The sequence below is a fragment of the Orcinus orca genome, chromosome 2, assembly GCF_937001465.1.
Source record: "Orcinus orca chromosome 2, mOrcOrc1.1, whole genome shotgun sequence".
Lineage (NCBI taxonomy): Eukaryota > Metazoa > Chordata > Mammalia > Artiodactyla > Delphinidae > Orcinus > Orcinus orca.
The window spans coordinates 92,926,019-92,945,853 of NC_064560.1; the positions used below are offsets into that span (position 1 = coordinate 92,926,019).

The 19,835-nt window shown below is 48.7% G+C and overlaps 1 protein-coding gene and 1 non-coding gene across 19 annotated transcripts in view; one reads left to right on the forward strand and one right to left on the reverse strand.

Annotated features, from left to right (window-relative positions):
- Positions 1–19,835, forward strand: part of MEGF11 (multiple EGF like domains 11) — a 425,478-nt gene that overhangs the window by 354,506 nt on the left and 51,137 nt on the right. For all 18 annotated transcript variants that reach the window (XR_004486708.2, XR_004486707.2, XM_049705891.1 and 15 more), the window contains one exon: positions 4,272–4,446. Coding sequence is in view for 16 of the 18 variants with exons in the window: in XM_049705891.1 (XP_049561848.1) it covers positions 4,272–4,446 (175 nt within the window). In the remaining 2 variants the exon portion in view is untranslated. The remainder of the gene's footprint in view (positions 1–4,271; positions 4,447–19,835) is intronic.
- On the reverse strand, positions 18,524–18,631 carry LOC117203855 (U6 spliceosomal RNA). The gene has a single exon (XR_004486802.1). It is a non-coding gene; the product is annotated as a U6 spliceosomal RNA (small nuclear RNA).

A 19,835-nucleotide genomic window follows, 5' to 3' on the forward strand; every position in this document is an offset into this window, starting at 1 on the left:
GTTGAACCCACGTGCCCTGGGAAGGAAGACGTGGCTGGTGAAATTCCCCACACTTCATTCCCTTTATAAATGCTTTGTAGCACACACAAAGCAGCCTCCTTCCTTCATAAAGGAATAACCTTGAGAAAGTGAACACCTGTGTGTCAGACCTCGTCCATGTCCCCTCCACAATTGGATTGTCATAGACGAATTCCAGCAGCCATGAGAGTGGATTACCTTTGAAAGATTTGACTTAGCCACCAGATGCAGCATGGATAGCAATCTTAGAGCAGCCAGGAAAAACTGGCAGAAAATTCCACCCTGAAGAGGTTCCTGTATTGTTCAGCTTTCGGCTCCTATTAACTTGTGATTAATCTATGTCTGAGGAAAATGGAGAAAGGTGAGGGGGGAAAAAAAAGGCAGAGCAAAAGCCAAACCAGCCTAAGCGGGAGTCACTTGGCTGCCATGTGACCCAAGGGAATGGCTCTGCCACCAACGGGGCAGGGAGCAGGGTACACCAGGGAGAGGGAGATGTGACAGAGGTGCCGAGAGCACGGCGACGGCAGTTTTCAGTCCTAATCGCTGAGCCAGCGATCATTCCCCACCCTCTTTTCAAAGGGATTTTGGAGTTTCTATAATAAGTGACAAGTGATCGAATTAAGAAAACAGAGGTGTTTTGTTTTTTAAAATAGAATTTTAGGGATATGAAAGGAGAGAGAAAGAAATTATCTCAGGTTTGGTTTTGAGCTTTCTGGTTTCTCAGAGTAAAAAGGTAAAATTGGCGTTGAGACACACCCCTAACATCCAAAACACCGGCGGTTAAGACGGAAAGAAGAAACGCAGGAGAGCTTAGAGGCCAGCGTTCGCCAGCTCACTGTGCGTCTAGTATGCAATTCACAGGGTGGTCTTCATACCAGAGCAAGGACCTGTAACGAGAGAATCTCTTGAAATAAGGGCAGAAGGACAACTGAGACTTTTCAGAATCCCGGGGGCCGGACAGAGCTGATCGCGGCCACCAGCGCTGCCGGGTTACTTCCTGGGTCCGAGCATGTCAGTCTCCACGACTGTGACCGAGCCAGTCCCTCTGACCCTAAACCCAAACCTCAGAGGAGACCCCTGAAAAGTTGGAACCGAGAAAGGCCATGCCTTAGGGCTTTGCTGGGAGTGTTGGGGACAGAGGGGAGCACCCCACAACTATCTGGCTGAGGGTCAGGGCCACCAAGTAGGGGCCCCCTGCCCCACGACACCCGTGCAGGCCGCTATTTCCCCTTACAGTGTGGGACCCAGGGAGGAATTTATCTGGAACCATAGAAGTCAGGAAGTCTTCAAACCTCCATTCTTTACACACATTCTTTTTTACATATTATAATTTTTATCACTTTGTTTATGAATATAATAGATGCTCAGTTTGAGAAAGTCAGAGAATACATAGAAATTTAAAGAAAAAACTCAGAGTCACTCATAATTTCTCGATCCAGGGGTGAGTACAAAAACCATTTTGTTGTAATTTGTTCATTCTTCATCCATTTCTGATTCGCTTTGTTTTCATATTTTAGGTCATGACTTCATACACAATATGCTTATTTCACTTACCCTTATGTCGCATCATTAAATAGACTGGAAAACATTTGAATACTTCTCTAACATGCCTTCACATGAATTTATCATAATTCATTTAACCAGTACCCTGGTGTCAGAGGCAGCACGAGGCAGTGACCAGAACATGGCCAGACAGACCTGGGTCGGAATCCCAGCTGCCACTGAGTTAGTGGTGTGACCTTGGGCAAGTCATATAACCTCCAAGTGCCATTTGAAAAATAGAGGCTCTAATGCCTAACTCACAGGCCTACTTGAAGATTAGAAATATAGGTGTAAAGTACCTGGTGCTTTAATAGCCTGGCCACATATTATTTATGATTATATAAATTGCCCCCATGTTTCCACTGTTATAAATAATGCTTCGGGGAACATCTCCATGCATAAATCTTTCTCTGCAACTGTGACTATTTCCTTAGGATAGATTCTTAGAAATGGAATTATAAGACCAAAGGGTCTGAATATTTTTAGGACTCCAGATATATAACCCCACATTGTTTTCCAGAAACCTTTACCAGCATTGAGCATTATCCCTTTAAAAAAAAAACCAAAAAAACTTTACCATTTCGATAGAGAAAAAGTGATATCCAGTTGTTGTTTTGACTTGATGATTAATGAGACTAAACATTTTCCAAAATGACTATTAGCTACTTGTACTTACTATTCAGGAACTGTCTGCTCCTGTCCATCCCTCGTTTTCCATGAGAAAATCAGGGCTCCCGGAAACTGGCTGGGCTTCACACAATTAGTTTGTCCATTACGTCATTTGGCAAATATGTATTGGTATCTTCATGGTGCCAGGGACCCTGCTGGCCATTGGGGTACAATACAGAAGTGAAATAGACAGGCAAAGGGCCCTCCCCCATGGAGCTGCCACCTGGTGGGGAGACAGGTGATAAACAAGTCAACAGACAGAAAATAATTACTCGTAGTGAAAGTACTGTTCATTCCCAAATATTTAATTGGGCAGTGAATATGAGCCAGGCACTGGGGATCCACCAATGACCCAGGGAGACAAAGGCCATATCCTTGGAACTTAGCAGAACCAAGATTTGTACATAGGCCTCTCTTGCCAGCCCAGAGCATGCGCCATTGGACCGTATCCCTTGAGTTGGACTCCAGGGCAAGGAAGCAGGGAATCCAAGAAGCTTGTCTCTGACATCCAGCGTCTTCTCTGGAGTGTTAGTGCCTGAGTTCTCCCAGAAGCAGATGCCGAGAGCAAGAGATTTACTAGGGACACAGCTATGAGGGAAAATGGGGAAGGGGCTGAGGAGGCTAGGGGAGCATGAGACTGCAATGCAGGTCTGACCTGTGTGAAGGAAAGAGAGAAGGAAGGAAGGTTGATTGGAAAGTTTTAGACTGAAGCACAGTTCTAAGAAAGTTTGGCGAGATGGGGAGTCTTTAAGCCAAACTTGTCCATCAGAGGAGTCCCAGATTTGCCAAGAATGTGTCAACCTTAATATCCCTGCTGTGCTCTAGCTGAGAGCAGCCCAGGGGAAGTGTGACCTCTGAGAAAATGTAGTGATGGATTTCAGACACAGTAGCTAGGGCCGTCAGTCAATTACACTCCCCACCGAAGCTCTGCGAAGAAAATGGTCACCACACCCAAGATCATGGATGCATATTGGCTGTTGGATCAGACCTCTGCCAGCCAGAGTTTGCCTGACTCTCTAGAGGTCATGCCAGGCAGCCCCTGCCTCCAGCCAAATGGTTCTTTTGCTGGGCTCGCCAGAGAGGAGATGGAGATGATCTTGCTCGCTCTTAAAGAGCCCTAGCAATGCATGGATGGAGGGTATTCTCTCCAATATAGACATTGCCATAGAGGGGAGGACACATCTACCCCAAGGTTCCATTTTAACTCAACAAATGTTCATTGAGTACCTACAATATGCAGAGTAACTGGGTCTCACTGCAGCCCTCTTGTGCCTGCCCACACACTGGGCATCTGCCTTGGGTGCAGAGTGGGTGAAGCGCTGGACCTCCGAGTCCATAAGGGAAGAGGCTGCCTCCTGCTTTGGTCTCTGTGTATTTGTATTATAAAGAGCACTTGTTTGGGAGTCAGGAGACCTGGGTCTAATCCTGATTTTGCTACTTCCTTGCTATGTAACTTTAGACAAATTATATAACAACTCTGAGCCTCAGTTTCTTGGGGCTAATAAGAAACATGTAATAAGACCATGTAATCTTGGCATCGTCTGGCAAACAAATAATACATTAAGAAATTTAACCTCAGAACTTCCCTGGTAGTCCAGTTGTTAAGAATCTGCCTTCCAATGCAGGGGATGGGGGCTCGATCCCTGGTTGGGGAGCTAAGATCCCACATGCTGTGGGGCAACTGAGCCCGCGTGCCACAACTACAGAGCCCACACGCTCTGGAGCCCACGCACCACAACTAGAGAGAAGGCCACGCCGCAACAAAAGATCCCACGTGCCATAACAGAAGATCCCACGTGCCGCAACTATAAATAAATAAATAAATAAATAAACAACTCACAACTGGGGGAAAATACTTGCCAAAAAAAAAAGGAAAGAAATTTAACTTCAGAGGCCCTTCGATCCTGCAGCCCTGGGCAGACCAGACGTGGGGTGGGCAGACCAGACGTGGGGTGGGCAGACCAGACGTGGGGTGGGCAGAGGGTGGAATATGGCCGCATTCCTGACCAGACTGTCCTCTCATCCTTCTCTCATCTGCTCAGCTGCCACCCAGTAACTGGAGCTTGCACCTGCCAGCCAGGGTGGTCTGGCCACCACTGCAATGAATCCTGCCCTGCTGGCTACTATGGCGCTGGCTGCCAGCTGCCTTGCACCTGTCAGAACGGCGCCAACTGCCACAGCGTCACTGGGAGCTGCACCTGTGCCCCAGGCTTCATGGTAAGATGGGAGGGGACTCCCGTGGCCTCTCCGCCCACCCCCACCCCTACACAGGAAAGGAGGGGCCAGCTCCTCCCACTTCCAGGTGGAATCAGGGAGTGTGGCCCTGTGCCCATGGATGCAGAACGAGGGTGTCTCCACGTGCCACTCAGAGATAGAGTCCATGACCAGAGAGCTGCCAAGGCTGTTCTTAAAGGCCAATCCTATTGGGGTTTGTAACTGTAAAAGTAATGGAAGGAAGGTGTCTTTCCGTTGTCCCCTCACCCTGAAACACCAGTTGTCTTCTTTGGTGTTTGGACAAAGAAGACAACTGGTTTGGATATTGCGTCCATATCCTACGCACACGATATTTTTCCAGCATGATAACCACAGAGCACGTAATAAGCCCAGAGTTTTGTATTTTGCTTTCTTTTTTCCCATACTTGCTGCTTGGGCTTCTTAATTATCATTTTAAATGGCTGTATGACACCAGGAGCTGATGGCCCCCCTGCTGACTCAGCCATTCCCTTACTGCTGAATACTGATTTGTTTCCAACGTTCACAACAAATGTTGCAATGAGCATCTTTCTACAAACGCCATTTCCCCTCCTATTGAGGTATTTCCTTAGGGTGACTTCCCAGGGTCGGTGGGCATAATGTATTTATGGCTCCTGATGGATGTGGCCCTATTACTTTCCTCAAGGGTTATATAAAGCTACGCCTCCACCAGCCATGTATGAATGTACCTATTTCAAACCAACTCTGCTAACATTCTTTTCTTTTTTTAATTTTAGCTAATTATATAGGTAGAAAATGGCTCCTCAGTATTGCTCTAATTTGCATTTCTCTGATTACTAGGGAGAGTAAACCTTTCCCCCACGTGTTTGTTTACTATTTGTATTTCCTCATGAATTATGCTGGTCTTTATGAGGTTTGATTCCTGGGAACTTGACATTGGAAGTGGAATCCTGTTCAATGGCGGGGCATGCCCAGTGGGTCTGAGGACCCAAACATTCAGGGGACCCCCGTGGCCAGATTTTTTATGGTGCTATAAGAAGTGGTTTGTGTAGTACAAAGAGTGGCCTTTGCAACCAGCCCAGGGTCACATCCTGGCTGTCCTACTCACCAACTGTGTGACCTTGGGCCAGTGAGTTAACCTTTCTCAGGATCAGTTTCCTCACCTGTGGAATGGAACACCTGCCTTGCAAGGTTGCTGTCAGGTGTAGAGATGGGCTATACTGTATGGAGTACCTTGCCTCAGTGCTTCTCAGACTTTAGTGAACTCAGAAACCACCAGCAGACCTTGATAAAGTGCAGGTTCTGATCCGGTAGATCTGAGGAGGTGCCTACGGTTCTGCATTTCTTTTTTTTTTTCCTTCAAATATTTATTTTTTATTTATTTGTTTATTTATTTATTTTGGCTGTGCCGGCTCTTAGTTGCAGCACACGGGCTCTTCGTTGCAGCATGTGGACTTCTTAGTTGCGGCATGCGAACTCTGTGGCACGCGAACTCTTAGTTGCGGCATGCACGCGGGATCTAGTTCCCCGACCAGGGATTGAACCTGGGCCCCTTGCATTAGGAGCGTGGAGTCTTACCCACTGGACCACTGGGGAAGTCCCGGTTCTGTGCTTCTAATCAAGCTCCCAGGTGATGCCAGCGCTACTGGTCAGTAGCCCCACTTTGAGTAGGAAGAGGATGGTGCTCAACTTGGGCTGCCCATTGGAATCACCTGGGGAGCTCTACAAACACTGATGCCCCTGCCCTCTCCTGGAGATGCTGATATATTTGGTCTGAGTGTGGTCTGGTTGTGGCCAGTGTGCTGCCAAGGTGGCGATCCACTGGAAGGAAGCCCTTGTCATGATGTAAGAGTACAGGTTTGCCTGGTGACAGTGTCTTTTGTGGGCAGGTTGCCCCTGGTCTATACAACAAAACTCTGTTCAGCTCCTTCTTCCCCCTCCCCAATGCAGATAAAACTGGGTGAAGGTGACTCCAGTGGCATCTTCAAAAGAGAAAAAGATCTGTCCCTCCTGCAAATTTCCTCTCTAATTTACCTTTATTGGTGTGAGCTTGGTCCATAACTTCCATAGAAAAATGGAGTGCCCGAGGTTTGGGGTTTGGGTAGGAGCGAATGGTTGTTTGGGATTAAAAGTCTCACCTAGTCAAGTGATCAGGTGACTGAAGCCAAAATGAAGTGACCACACAGGACTTCTCGGGGGACATCCAGACCCCAGTCCTAGCTTGGCTACCAGGGTAGTTCTGACTTAGGGCAAGTGGCTTCCGCTCTCAGGGTCCTAGTTCCCTCATCTGTAAATGGCGAGTGTGCAGGGGGAGATGAACTGACTGATTTCTAAGATGGTCTGCTATGCAGACTCTACGGACCAAGTCAGGAAACACACCCTTCTGGAGGAAATGAGAGAAAGTAGGAGCAAGTGGGTGTGTGTGTGTGTATTGGCCAGGGGAAAGGGGCATCACTGAGGTTGTTACAGTCTGATTGTATACATTGTCTATGGGCCTCCCTGTTCCCCCTTCTTCACCCCCAGCTGCCTGCCTCAAGCACTGCTCCTCAAAAGTAGGGGAAATCCAGGCCCTGGGTGGGTGAAGGTTGGGGATGGTCCTAGAGAGGCTAGTGTCTGTGGGCCCACTGCCCCCAGGCCATGGCTCCAGGAATCTGGAGGCCAGGCCCCTGCGTCTCTTCCTTCCATCTGGGATGCAAATGACTTCCTGCTCTTGAACTTTGGGGGACTTGGCACTTGTAGGAATCATCTTGAAGTGGAGTCCCACCTGCCTGGGGCTCAGGGCTAAATAAGACAGATTGTGAGCGAAGCGGCCCTGGTGAGACCCTGTGAATTCCCGTCCATCTCCTCCCGCCAAGCCTCATTTTACCTGGAAAGTTTCTTTTGGGGCGCTGTCGGGTGTTGAGCAGTGGCTGCTTGAGGTGATTACAGAATAGTCAGTTGCTCTCATCCAGCGTGGCTCATTCCTGCACACACCAGGTTCCGAGGGGGAAACCAAACCATTGCCCTCGCGCCAGCTTCTGAATGAATGTAACTTCCTGCAGTTAGCCAGCTCTGGTCAGGGTGGGAGATCAGAGCCGTTAGAAAGCAGACTGGGCTGAGACCCTCCCCCAAATGTCCTGCAGTCAGTGATAATTAGCATTGCCTTTATTTGTTAGGTGGTTTGTGAATTTATGCACCTGCCTTTTTCCTTGAAGGAGTTTTAGGGTGGGCAATTAATTTGAGACTAATTAAAAGAACCCTTTTCTGAGAGTTTGGAGACCTTGAGCCTCAGCTCAGTAACCTTGGACATGTCGCTTTACCTTGCTGGGCCTCAGTGTCCTCATCTGTAAGGTGAGAGTCACATCAGTCCTGTCTGCTACTGGATGTGAGTAGCCAACATGGTAATGGATGTGAGGCCTATGCCCAGCTGTCCTCTCCCATCAGAGCTCTTCCTGCCAAGGGCTCTTTAGGGAGGATGTTGGGATACATTTGTGAAAACAGGGTCTCTCAGGGTCTGAGGACTGAGAATGACCTCAGCCTCAACGTAACCATGAGGCGTACTGAACTACCCCTGGGAGCCCAGTGGCAAGCCTGATCCAGCCAGGTGGTCCCCACCCCCTGAGGCCATAAGAATATGGGGCAGAAGCAAGCCCACCTGACACTCAGGGTGTTCTAACCCTCACACTCTTTCTCCTTCCTTCCCAGGAGACTGGATATTTTCTCTGCCAAGAACTTGGGGAAGCTGCTGAGGGTATGGAAAAGCTAATCAGATGCCCATCCAGCCTTCTAAGAGCTTGTGCCCAATAATAGTCATATTCACATTAGCAGCAAACACTTACTGAGTCCTTGCCACATGCTTCATCTCTGTTCCTCACAGGAGCCCCACAGAGGTGCACTTTCACTTGCCTCGGCCTGAGAATGAGGGGCTTGAAGTTCAAACAGGATAAGTGACTTGCCCATGATCACAAAGCCAGTAGTGGTGGGAGCCACCACAGCTCTCATCTATTAGATGATAGACTTTGACTGATGGGTCACCATGGAACCACACAAATGTGGGTTCAGATCGTGGCCTTCCAATCCCCACTGTCCCTACTGAAAAGTCACTTATCCTGCCTAAGTCTGAATTTCCTCATCTGTTAAGAGGAGACTTAGCCATGAGAGTGAGAAACTTCAAATGGAAAGTTCAGGGCCTGGAACACTAGATGCCCAGTCAAAGGGCAGTAATTGCTGGTGAAATGTGACAGTGTGGGAGAACTCTGCTTCCCTCAAGCCCGGCACTCCCTTCCAAGGAGAGTGCCAGGATGAGTTATGCCCAGGGATTCCCGATGCAATAAAGCCATAAACGTGCACAGTTGCTGTTCCAGGCAGATCCACCCAAGCACCTGTGGATCGCCCTCAGTGGTCAGTGTCAGGAGGCGCTGTGGGGGGGACATACCTGTCAGTGTTTGGGGAAATGAACATAGGGATGGAAGTGGGAAGAGAGTCTGGGCATTTTACATGTTAGCTTGGCAGCAGCAATGGAATCACTTCGGGTATGCAATGCTGGACTACATTGGGGCTGCTGAGTGCGAGAAAAGAGCCCTGGGCTGAAAGGCAAGAAACCAAGTTCCTAGCTCTGGTTCTTCTAACTCTTGGGGCTTCCATTTCTCATCTATAAGATGGGAATGAAATTCTCTGTCCAACAGAAACAATGGTGCGGGAGCCAATCATTAAAATGGGAGTACTTAAAACTGGGTGTGGCATCGGTTCAGCACCTTGGACAGTTCCCACGAGCTTCTGCTGCAAGGTTGCTCTTGCCCTGTGAGAACCCAGGTTCCTTACCCAGCCAGAGCACCAGGATGAACAGGGGTAGGGGAAGGCAGAGTGAGGGTCACATGACAGGGGTCTCAAGCTGGCAGAGTCCTGCGAGTGTCCGAGTGAGGGATGATTCAGGAAGTGAGGGGAGGGTATTGTGGTTGAGGGGACTAAGTGGAGCTATCCATCCACTTGGAAGTTGGGGTCCCATCACCCCTCTCCATGGCTTCTCATTACCCACCAAATAAAGCTCAAACCCCAGTCCTTTGTAACCTGCCCTTAAAACTAGTTAGTCCACCCTAACCTTATCCCCTGCTACCTGCCACAAACCTGTGCTGTGGCCACACATATCCGCTTTTCCCCAGACACAGCGTCTGCTTTGGGCCTCTGCCTGTGCTGTTTCTCAAGCTTTTCCCTCTTCCTAGAATGGCCCTCCCCACTGTCTTTATCTCAGTCTATGAAAATCCTTGTCAGCCTTTCAGGCTAAAGTCAAAGGCTGCCTCTTCCATGAAGTGTTCCCTGAATATTCCTCACTTTAGAATTAACCCTTTCATCTCCTCTGTTCCCACAGCACACGGCTCAGCGTCTGTCTCCCTCCAGCCCTGCACCTCCTACTGCCTTCCCCCACCACATGGCTACCATGTGAATATCTTGCTCAGGACACTTTGAAATGAATAAAAGTCTTGGGAAGAGCAATGAATGCCCTTAGCAGAAGTTTCCAGAACTGACCTTTATAGGAAGGAAACTCATGGCATTTCCGAAGGGCCTTGCCAGCAGGGCGGGAGCTTAAATCTACCCACTGGTTTCTCTGCATTTCAGATAAACAGGCAGCTGCAGTGGGACTAGAGCAGCTGTCCCCCAGCATCATCTCCAGGTTCTTTGGGCAAATGGTATGAGTTTCTACCTTACGCAATTCTATATAGTGGTGTTAGCCAGAGACTCTAGAGCCAGATTCCCCGCTTTCATGTACCAGCTTTGCTTCTTGTTAGTTGTGTGACCTCGGGCAGGATATAACCTTCCTGTGCCTCTGTTGTCTCATACGTGAAAGGGTAATAATAATAAAGTCCAGTGAATTATTGGGCTGATTAAATTAATTCATACATATAAAATAACTAGAATACCTGGTATATTAGTCATCGTTCAACAAGTGTTAGCTATTATTATCATTATTGTTGGGGATGCTGCCACTGCTATTGTCGCTGTTGTCATGTACCCAAGGGGTCCCCTACCTGAAGAGGCTGACTGGTCCAGGCCTGAGTCCCCTGTTTGGGGGTACAGGTGGAAATAGGGGCGAGGGGAAGAGAGCAGAGTTAGTTGAAACTTCCTCCTGGCTGGGAGCTGCAGGGTTCCCAAAGGCTCCAGGGTTCCCAAGACCAGCCACAGAATGAAGAACAGACTTTCTCATCACAGGGGGGAGAAGGCCAGTTTCTCAGCCCCTCCACATTCCTCTGCTGGCCAGCTTTCCTTAATTAAGGCCTCACCTACGTGGCCAGCCTGATGAAGCCTCCTCCACTGCTCTAAACTAATTGTTGCCGCCTTGGCACCTGGAGTGAACAGCCTGTGAGGTCACTGCCAGTGCTACAAAGACTTGATTTCCCAGAGCTCCTCCCCGCATTGACGCATTGAGCCCGTGTGGCCGGGAGATAGGGGGCCCTCCGGTTGTTCCTCAGCACAGATGCTCCCTTTCAGCTCCGGCTATAAGGGGGATGGGGAGTGTGGGAGGCGGGGGGGGGGGGGCCTGGTGTCCCCTCCCATGGGATTCGGGGCCTGTATTTCTCCCCGGATGACAGAATTTCTATTACCTTAAAGGGCTCATCTATTTATGCTGCAATTTTTTGCAGCCCTGTCTGACGTTATTGAACCTTGCATACTGGTGAGGGAAACGGGCACTCCATCACCCAAATGAACAAACTAGTGTACCCATTTTTCTCCCCTCTCTCCCTGCTGTCGGTAGGTCACAGGCAAACCTCAGCTGCTCAGGCCAGTGAAGGCGGGAGGGGGATGACAGTTACAGTGGAGCAGTGACTGAATTTTCCTCCAAGGTTTCCTATGGCCTTTGAAGACGTCACCCTCCCCCAGCACACACACACCCCCGCACCAGCTGGGCAAAGCGCATGTCTGCCTCTTGTGTGGCTCTTGAGCTGAAACTAGGGAGAGAGGGCAGCTGCGGGGCCAGAAGAGAATGTGGACTGAAAATTAGAGCCAGGTGACGTATATAATGTGTGTGCATTTCCTGTTCTAATTGTTTCGTTCTTCATCACACTGAGGTCAGACTGTTAGCCCCATGCCTAGAAAACCAGCTTCTCATCCCCTAACCACCCCACCGTTGACTAGCTTCCTAATTAGTATAGTAAAAGATTTTCCTGGGTGCTGTGCTGGGGATGAGGAATTCACTCTCTAGCTGCCATGCCCGTGTGAGCAGGGGAGCACAGGTAGTGCAAAGTAGCAGAAATGATCCAAAAATATAAACACATACACACACATACATAGTCCGGTACTCAAATCCCAGCTCCGTCGTCTTCTGCTGAATGGCCTTGGCCCAGTTACTTATGCTTCTCAAGTCTTAGTTTTTCATCTATAAAACAGGAAATAATGGCACTACATTCTAGTGTTATTCTTTGGATTGAATTAGATGAAATATGCACAGTGCTTAGGAAAAAGCCTGGCATGTACTGAATGTTCAATAACTGATTGTCAAGGTTCCTTGTGTTTACTGGAGGTAAAGGTCATGGACTTTGGGGTCAGACAGGCCTGGATTGGAATCCCAAGTCTTCCGCTCTAGCTGTGTGACCTTAGGCAACATACTCAGCCTCTTTGAGCCTTAGTTTCCCATCTGTTAAATGGGTTAATAATGCCTGCCCTTCCTGGTCTGTGTGAGCACAAAATGAGAATTACCCTTTACAGTGGCAGACTCGGAAGAACGCTCAGTGCTTCCCTGGTGCACCCTCTCATTTTGCAAAGGAGGCAACCAAGGTCCAGACAGGGAAAGTGACTTAGGTCACACAGCAAATCATTGGCAGAACTGAGACGTGAAGCGAGTGACATAGCTCCCAGTCAGATTCTTTTTCCACCTTCACCTCCATCTCATGAGTTCGCTGTCCCCACAGCAGACACCTACTGATTTTTCCCAGGGCAGAGAGGGATAGGGGTGTCACCAGTGTGTTAAATCATGTTGGCAATTAATCCACAGAGCAAAATAGGGAAAATTGGTTTTATGTCACAAAGGCTGAGTCCAGCCTTCCCGCTCTGGGACTCCATGGTTTGTAGCTTTATTAGGGAAAATTGCTGACTCTTCGGTTCTAAAAAATAAACTGTCCCCTGTCACACCACCCTCTCCCGGCTGTGCTCCTTGCGTCTTTATCACTGCCCTCATCACTGGGGTCCGGAGCCGGGGCTTGGGTCTCAGGCCTGGTCCCTGCAGCTCTCTCCATACAGCAGAAGAAGCTCTTGGGGCAGGTCTGAGGTGTCCATGCTTTAAACACTCCCAGTTTTCCTTTTGTCCAAGTCTCTGGCGATGATGGTGTTTCTTCCCTTTTCAACTCCCAGTCCTGGCCGCCCCGCAGACTGTACAACGTGGGGCGGGGCCACGAGTCCGAGGAGCTTCCCTGAAAGGTCTGGAGGAAGTGGATGGCCGAGTGAGGGTGACAGTGGCCCACGTTCGGAGCACTGAGGAACCGTGGCGGGCCCTAGGCCAGGCTCTCTGTTTTTCATACGTTATTTTTACTTAATCCTCGCGGCAACCCTGTAAGTAGAGGCTGTGAGGATCCCCACTTTGCAGATGAGGAAAGTGAGGCTCAGAGAGCTGAAGTAACTTTCCCTAGTTGGTCCATGGTCACCAGGAGCTGAGCCTATAGCTGTTTGAATCCAGAGCCTACCCTTTGAGCCACAAACAAAAATTGTCTGGAGAGGAGAGGGCTGTGGATCTGTGGTAAGTAGCCAGCTTTGACACTCTCTCAGGCCTTTTCCCAGGAGAGGGGACAACGCTAGCTACCTTATTCCTCAGTTGGAACCTAGTGACTTCCCGCCCTTTGTCTTCAAGGGGAGGTGGCTGGGACCCTCAGTCTCCCTCCCTTACTGTGGCGCCGCACTTTACAGTTTACCCAGCTGGCTGTCTCACACCTAAGCTTGTTAAGTCCTCACAGCTCTCCTGTGAGGAAAGCAGGGCGAGTATTGTTAGCTGTATCTCACAGATGAGGAGACTGCAGTTCAGAGCAGTTACAAGACCTGACCTACCAGGACCTCGAACTGGGCCTAGAACCCAGGGCTTATGGCTGCAAGACCAAGCTCGCCTCAGGACGGCCGTGCGGGGTAGTCAGTGCTGAGCAGAGGCCAGCCGGGAGTCAGACCCGGGCCCCAACCCTGGATCAGCCGCCTACTCACTGTTCGACTTTACCCACGTCCCTTCACCTCTCTGTGCCTAACTTCATCTTCCGCAAAATGGGGCACAAACCCTGCTCCCTGTATCCTCGGCCTGGGGTGAAGCTGAGATGAGACACGTTGCTGGGAAGGCTAGAAGCAGTGCCAGGTGTGTGCACCCGGAGGCGTGAGGGAGAGCAGTGGGGCCCTCGCCAAGGCTGTGGGTCTGGAGCAAAGGAAGAGCCCACTCCCCACCTGCTACCCCTGCCCTGAAGCCCCAAAGCCCCACCTAGCCTGGCCCTTCCACAGCCATCTCCCTGCTTAGTCCTTACCACCAGTAATTCCATCTGCAAGAGTGATTACGGACCCCAGGAGGGGAAGGGACTCCTGACAGAAGATGTCTGGAAAATGCAAAATGTTGCAGAAAAAGGTCATGAATAAATTACTTTAAGGTGGGGCTAATAGGAAGACTAACAATGGGGGTAAATGAAAAAAACAATCTCAAAAGTTCTCTCCAAAAACACTACGAAGTAATTGTTCTCCCCTCTCCTAAAAGTTCTGAGGAGTGTTCACTCCCTGTGACCGGCCCAGGGGAGCGGGGCCCAGGTGCTCCAGCCCTCAGCACAGGTGGCCCCAGTGAGCAGGGGTGTAGGGAATCCAAAGGAAAGAGTGAAAGCAGAGCAGGCTGGACCCTGCAGCCAGGTGGGCACTGGTGCTGAACTCAGCAGGCAAGAGGGAGTCACTGCAGTCCTGAGCAGGGCCGTGACGGAACGCTGCCTCACTTGACCTCCACACCCTGTGTGGGGAGACGGTGACATCACAGGTTAGGGACCCAGCATGCAGTAAGTGTTCAGCAGATGCTGGTTCCCATCGCTCCCCATGGTTCAGTGGAGGCTGCTGGCAGAGGGGGAAGAGCATGAGGTTTGAGTCAGGAAACCTGAGTTTGAATCTCAGCTCTGCCGCTCGCCAGCGGGGTGACATGCTCGCCAGCAGGATCACCTCTTGAGCCCCACTGTGCTCACCTCGCACGTGGAGTTCTTCCTAGGATGGTATAAGGATGAAACAGGGTACACTACCAAACTGGTACAGAGTGGGTAAATCTTAAATTTCTTTTCTTCCATCTGCAGTGGGCTTGGGCTCAAATTCGGCCATGGGTAATAATCAAAATGCCTAAAGCATTTATAGCAATTCCTCTGGGCCAGACACTGTTCTAAGAACATTACATATAATAATTTATTTAATCGTCACCCCTACCCTTGGAAGAAAGTACTATTATAATCCCCATTTTTGGAGATAGGGAAACGGAGACACAGAAAGATTAATAACTTGCACAGAGTTTGTTAATTCTATCCCAATAATGCTGAAAAGGAAGAAGTTGCCCGAGGTCCCATAAGTGTCAGAGCCAGGACCCGAACCCAGTAGTCAAGTTCCAGAGCCCACTGACCTGCCCCTTCTGTGGGCAAACCCAGAGTGAGCCTCGTGGCCCCCCACCAAAATGAAACCTTAAGCATGGCCAAAGGGGTGCTCCAACCGTGAGAGCTGAATTAGGAAGTGGTGTCAAACTGTAGGGCAACCAGACATCTGTCTGGGAGCTGAGGGAAAGTGTCAGTTTCCCAGGTGGTGGTGTGGCTAGAGCACCCAGTCATCACCATGACACCCATCTGTATCACGGTTAGATGTCGCCAGTGCCATTTTACACACAAGGACACAATCATGTCAAGGTTACACAACTCTGAGCCCCTCCCAGGCAAATGCTGCCAGGACAAACCCCTCCTGCCCCATCTCCCTCTGAGGGCTTGCCCCCCTCTTTTCCCCCAGGCCTGCAACCCCAGACAGGCTTTGACCGAGGCCATCAGCCACCTCATCCCTTCCTGCTGGGAGGTCTGAACTGAGCTGCCTTCAAACCTGCCCCCCGAGGCCTCAGGTTCTTTAATGGAGAGCACATCCCAGGCCCGTATCATGTATAGTGATGCATTCTATGAGAACTTCTCTGAAGACACTTCCGGGCCCAGAGGAAACCAGCTTTAAAAGACTTGAGTGATTTATAGAGTTGGGGGATGGGAAGGATGGACAGTGTGGACAGTAGAGGCAGCCTTTCTCACCTCCATTTCTTTCGTGGTTTTTTTTAACTTATTTTTGGCTGTGTTGGGTCTTCATTGCTGCGCGAGGGCTTTCTCTAGTTGAGGTGAATGGGGGCTACTCTTCATTGCGGTGCGTGGGCTTCTCATTGCAGTGGCTTCTCTTGTTGCGGAGCACGGGCTCTAGGCTCGTGGGCTTCAGTAGTTGCAGCACCTGGGCTCAGTAGTTGCAGTGCGTGGGCTCTAGAGCGCAGGCTCTGTAGTTGTGGCGCACGGGCTTAGCCACTCCGCGGCATGTGAGATCTTCCTGGACCAGGGATCGAACCCGTGTCCCCTGCACTGGCAGGTGGATTCTTAACCACTGTGCTACTAGGGAAGTCCCCTAGGGAAGTCCCCCTCCTACATTTCTTTTTGTTCCGCAGTAAAAGCCTCTCAGGTTTCAACTTCTGGCCTTTCTTTGCATTCATTCTATAACTTTTTTTTTTAATGATTCCACAATCGATAAGCCACTGGATTTGCCTGAGTCTGGACTCGCAACCTCTCTCAAACAGAAGAGAGTGGCCCAGGTGCCTGCCTTCAGGGCAGGGGGTTCCTAAAATAGGCTGAAACACAGAGTCACTTGCCTGCTCTCGGGGACCTGCCTTTGTCTTTTTTTTTTAATTTTATTGAAGTATAGTTGATTTACAATGTTGTGTTAATTTCTGTTGTACAGCAAAATGAGTCACTTATACATATATATATTCTTTTTCATATTCTTTTCCATTATGGTTTATCAGAGAATATTGAATATAGTTCCTTGTGCTTTACAGTAGGACCTTGTTGTTTATCCATCCTATATATACCAGTCTGCATCTGCTAATCCCAAACTCCCAATCCATCCCTCCCCCACTCCCCACTCCCTTGGCAACCACAAGTCTGTTCTTTATGTCTGCGAGTCTGTTTGTGTCATAGATAAGTTCATTTGTGTCATACTTTAGATTCCACTTGTAAGTGATATATGGTATTTGTCTTTCTCTTTCTGACTTACTTCACTTAGTATGATAATCTCTAGGTCCAACGATGTTGCTGCAAATGGCATTATTTTATTCTTTTTAATGGCTGAGTGATATTCCATTGTATGTATATACCACATCTTCTTTATCCATTCATCTGTTGATGGACATTTAGGTTGTTTCCGTGTCTTGACTATTGTAAATAGTGCTTCTATGAACATAGGGGTGCATGTATCTTTTCAAATTATAGTTTTGTCTGGGTATATGACCAGGAGTGGAACTGCTGGGTCACATGGCAACTCTTTAATTTTTTGAGGGACTTCCACACTGTTTTCCATAGTGGCTACACCAATTTACATTCCCACCAACAGTGTAAGAGGGTTCCCTTTTCTCCACACCCTCTCCACCATTTATTATTTGTAGACTTTGTGTGTGTGTGTGTGTGTGTGTGTGTGTGTGTGTGTGTATGTGTGTGTTACGCGGGCCTCTCACTGTTGTGGCCTCTCCCGTTGCGGAGCACAGGCCCCGGACGCGCAGGCTCAGTGGCCATGGCTTACGAGCCCAGCTGCTCCGTGGCATGTGGGATCTTCCCGGACTGGGGCACAAACCCGTGTCCCCTGCATTGGCAGGCAGACTCTCAACCACTGCACCACCAGGGAAGCCCTATTTGTAGACTTTTTAATGATGGCCATTCTGACCAGTGTGGGGTGGTACCTCATTGTAGTTTTGATTTGCATTTCTGTAATAATTAGCAATGATGATCATCTTTTCATGTGCCTATTGGCCATCTTTGGAGAAATGTCTGTTTAGGTCTTCTGCCTATTTTTTGATTGGGTTGGTTTTTGTTGTTTTTGTTGTTATTGAATTGTATTAGCTGTTTGTATGTTTTGGAAATTAAGCCCTGTCAGTTGCATCATTTGCAAATATTTTCTCCAAGTCCGTAGGTTGTCTTTTTGTTTTGTTATAGTTTCCTTTGCTGTGCAAAAGCTTATAAGCTCAATGAGGTCCCATTTGTTTATTTCTGCTTTTATTTCTATTGCCTTGGTAGACTGACCTAAGAAAACATTTGTACAATTTATGTCAGAGAGTGTTTTGCCTATGTTCTCTTCTAGGAGTTTTATGATGTCTTATATTTAAGTCTTTAAGCCATTTTGAGTTTATTTTTATGTATGGTGTGAGGGTGTGTTCTAATTTCATTGATTTACATGTGGCTGTCCATTGTCCTCATTGTATATTCTTGCCTCCTTTGTCAAAGATTTATTGTCCATAGGTGTATGGGTTTATTTCTGGGCTCTGTATTCTATTCCATTGAGCCATATGTCTGTTTTTGTGCCAATACCACACTGTTTTGATTACTGTAACTTTGTAGTATTGTCTATAGTCTGGGAGGGTTAAGCCTCCTGCTTTGTTTTTTTCCTCAAGATTGCTTTGGCAATTCTGTGTCTTTTATGGTTCCATATAAATTTTAGAATTATTTGTTCTAGTTCTGTAAAAAGTGTAATGGGTATTTTGATAGGGGTTGCATTAAATCTGTAGACTGCTTGGGGTAGTATGGCCATTTTAACAATATTAATTCTTCCAATCCAAGAACATGGGATATCTTTCCATTTCTTTGAATCATCTTCAATTTCCTTTATTAATGTTTTGTAGTTCTCAGCATATGTCTTTCACCTCCTAGTGAAGTTTATTCCTAAGTATTTTATTTTTTGATGCGATTTTAAAAGGGATTGTTAGTTTACATTCCCTTCCTGATATTTCATAGTTAGTGTAAAGAAATGCAACCAATTTCTGTATGTTAAACTTGTATCCTGCTACCTTGCTAAATTCGTTTATCAGTTCTAGTAGTTTTTGTGTGGAGCCTTTAGGGCTTTCTGTGTATAGAAAAATATGGAACACTTCACGAATTTGCGTGTCCTCCTTGCAGAGGGGCTATGCTAATCCTCTCTGTATCATTCCACTTTTAGTATGTGTGCTGCCTGAAGCAAGCACCTGCCTTTGTCTTTAGGGTAAAGTTTGAAGCCTTCCTGGCTGGGCCAGTCTGACCTTCAGGCTCCTGTCCCACTGCTACCCTTCAGCCGTGGTGCTCTGGAAAATCCAGATAGATTGCCTTAACCTGGAGACACACCCACCCTCCCATGTACAGTGTCTCCTCTTTACCTTGGTTCAGTCTGTCCTTTCCCTGGAATGCCCTTGCTCTCTCTCCTCCTGGCCAAATTCTGCCTGTGCATCCACACAGGATCAGCTCAGTTGCCATCTCCTCATAGAGCCTACTTGCTTTCTTCCTATGGGACACAACCTATCCATAGGACACTGCACACCCCCTCTGGTGGCACACTGTGGATGATTCTGTCCTACTAGACAGAAAGCTGCTGGAGGGCAGGTCTTTCTGATTTGTCCCTTTTCCCCATCCTGCCATCCTCCTAACCCCAGTCCACTCCCGGGCCTGCACAGAGAATGATCAGTAAATCTCACTGAACAAATTCCCAGGTCCTTTAGAAGCGTCCCCTAAGTCATGAATGTGCCACATTTTGCTTGGACTCTAGTCAACACCCCCCATCAGCCCCTGCAGGGCCCTCTGTCCCCCACGATCTGGTTCCCACTTGGGACATTATCACTGTCAACATAGTCAGCCTCTGGCTCTGCAGGCCACCGCCCTGGGCCCACACCTCCCAGCCACCACCCCAGAGGAGCTGGGTTCTGCAGTACACACACACACACACCCCTCATATGTCCAACCCCACAAAGTGGACCCAGCGTGTCCTTGCCATGCACGCCACGCGCAAAGCCACTGTGGTCAAATTCCCCCTTGAGGCTCTGTGACCAGGATCAGCCCAATGTCTGACATGCAGATGCTAAGTTTACCCCACAGCTGTCACACCACTGACACACTCACACCAAAGTCATACGCTGCATAGACCACGCATGGGGCAGTGGGCTGGCGGGGGTTGGGGGTGGCCTATAAGCTACCATTCAAACCAAGACACTGGGACAGCAAAAGCCAAAATCCTATCCCTAACCTGCTCTTCCACGCAGGCCAAACATTTGTACATCTGGTATACATAAGGCCCACGTGTATTACTCACATGACATACATCAGGAGTGGGTACCACTCCTTGCACACACACACACAGGCTCACCAAAAACAGCCTGCAGAACATCTGGAAGTAGGGAGGCGGCCCACCTGCACCCTTCC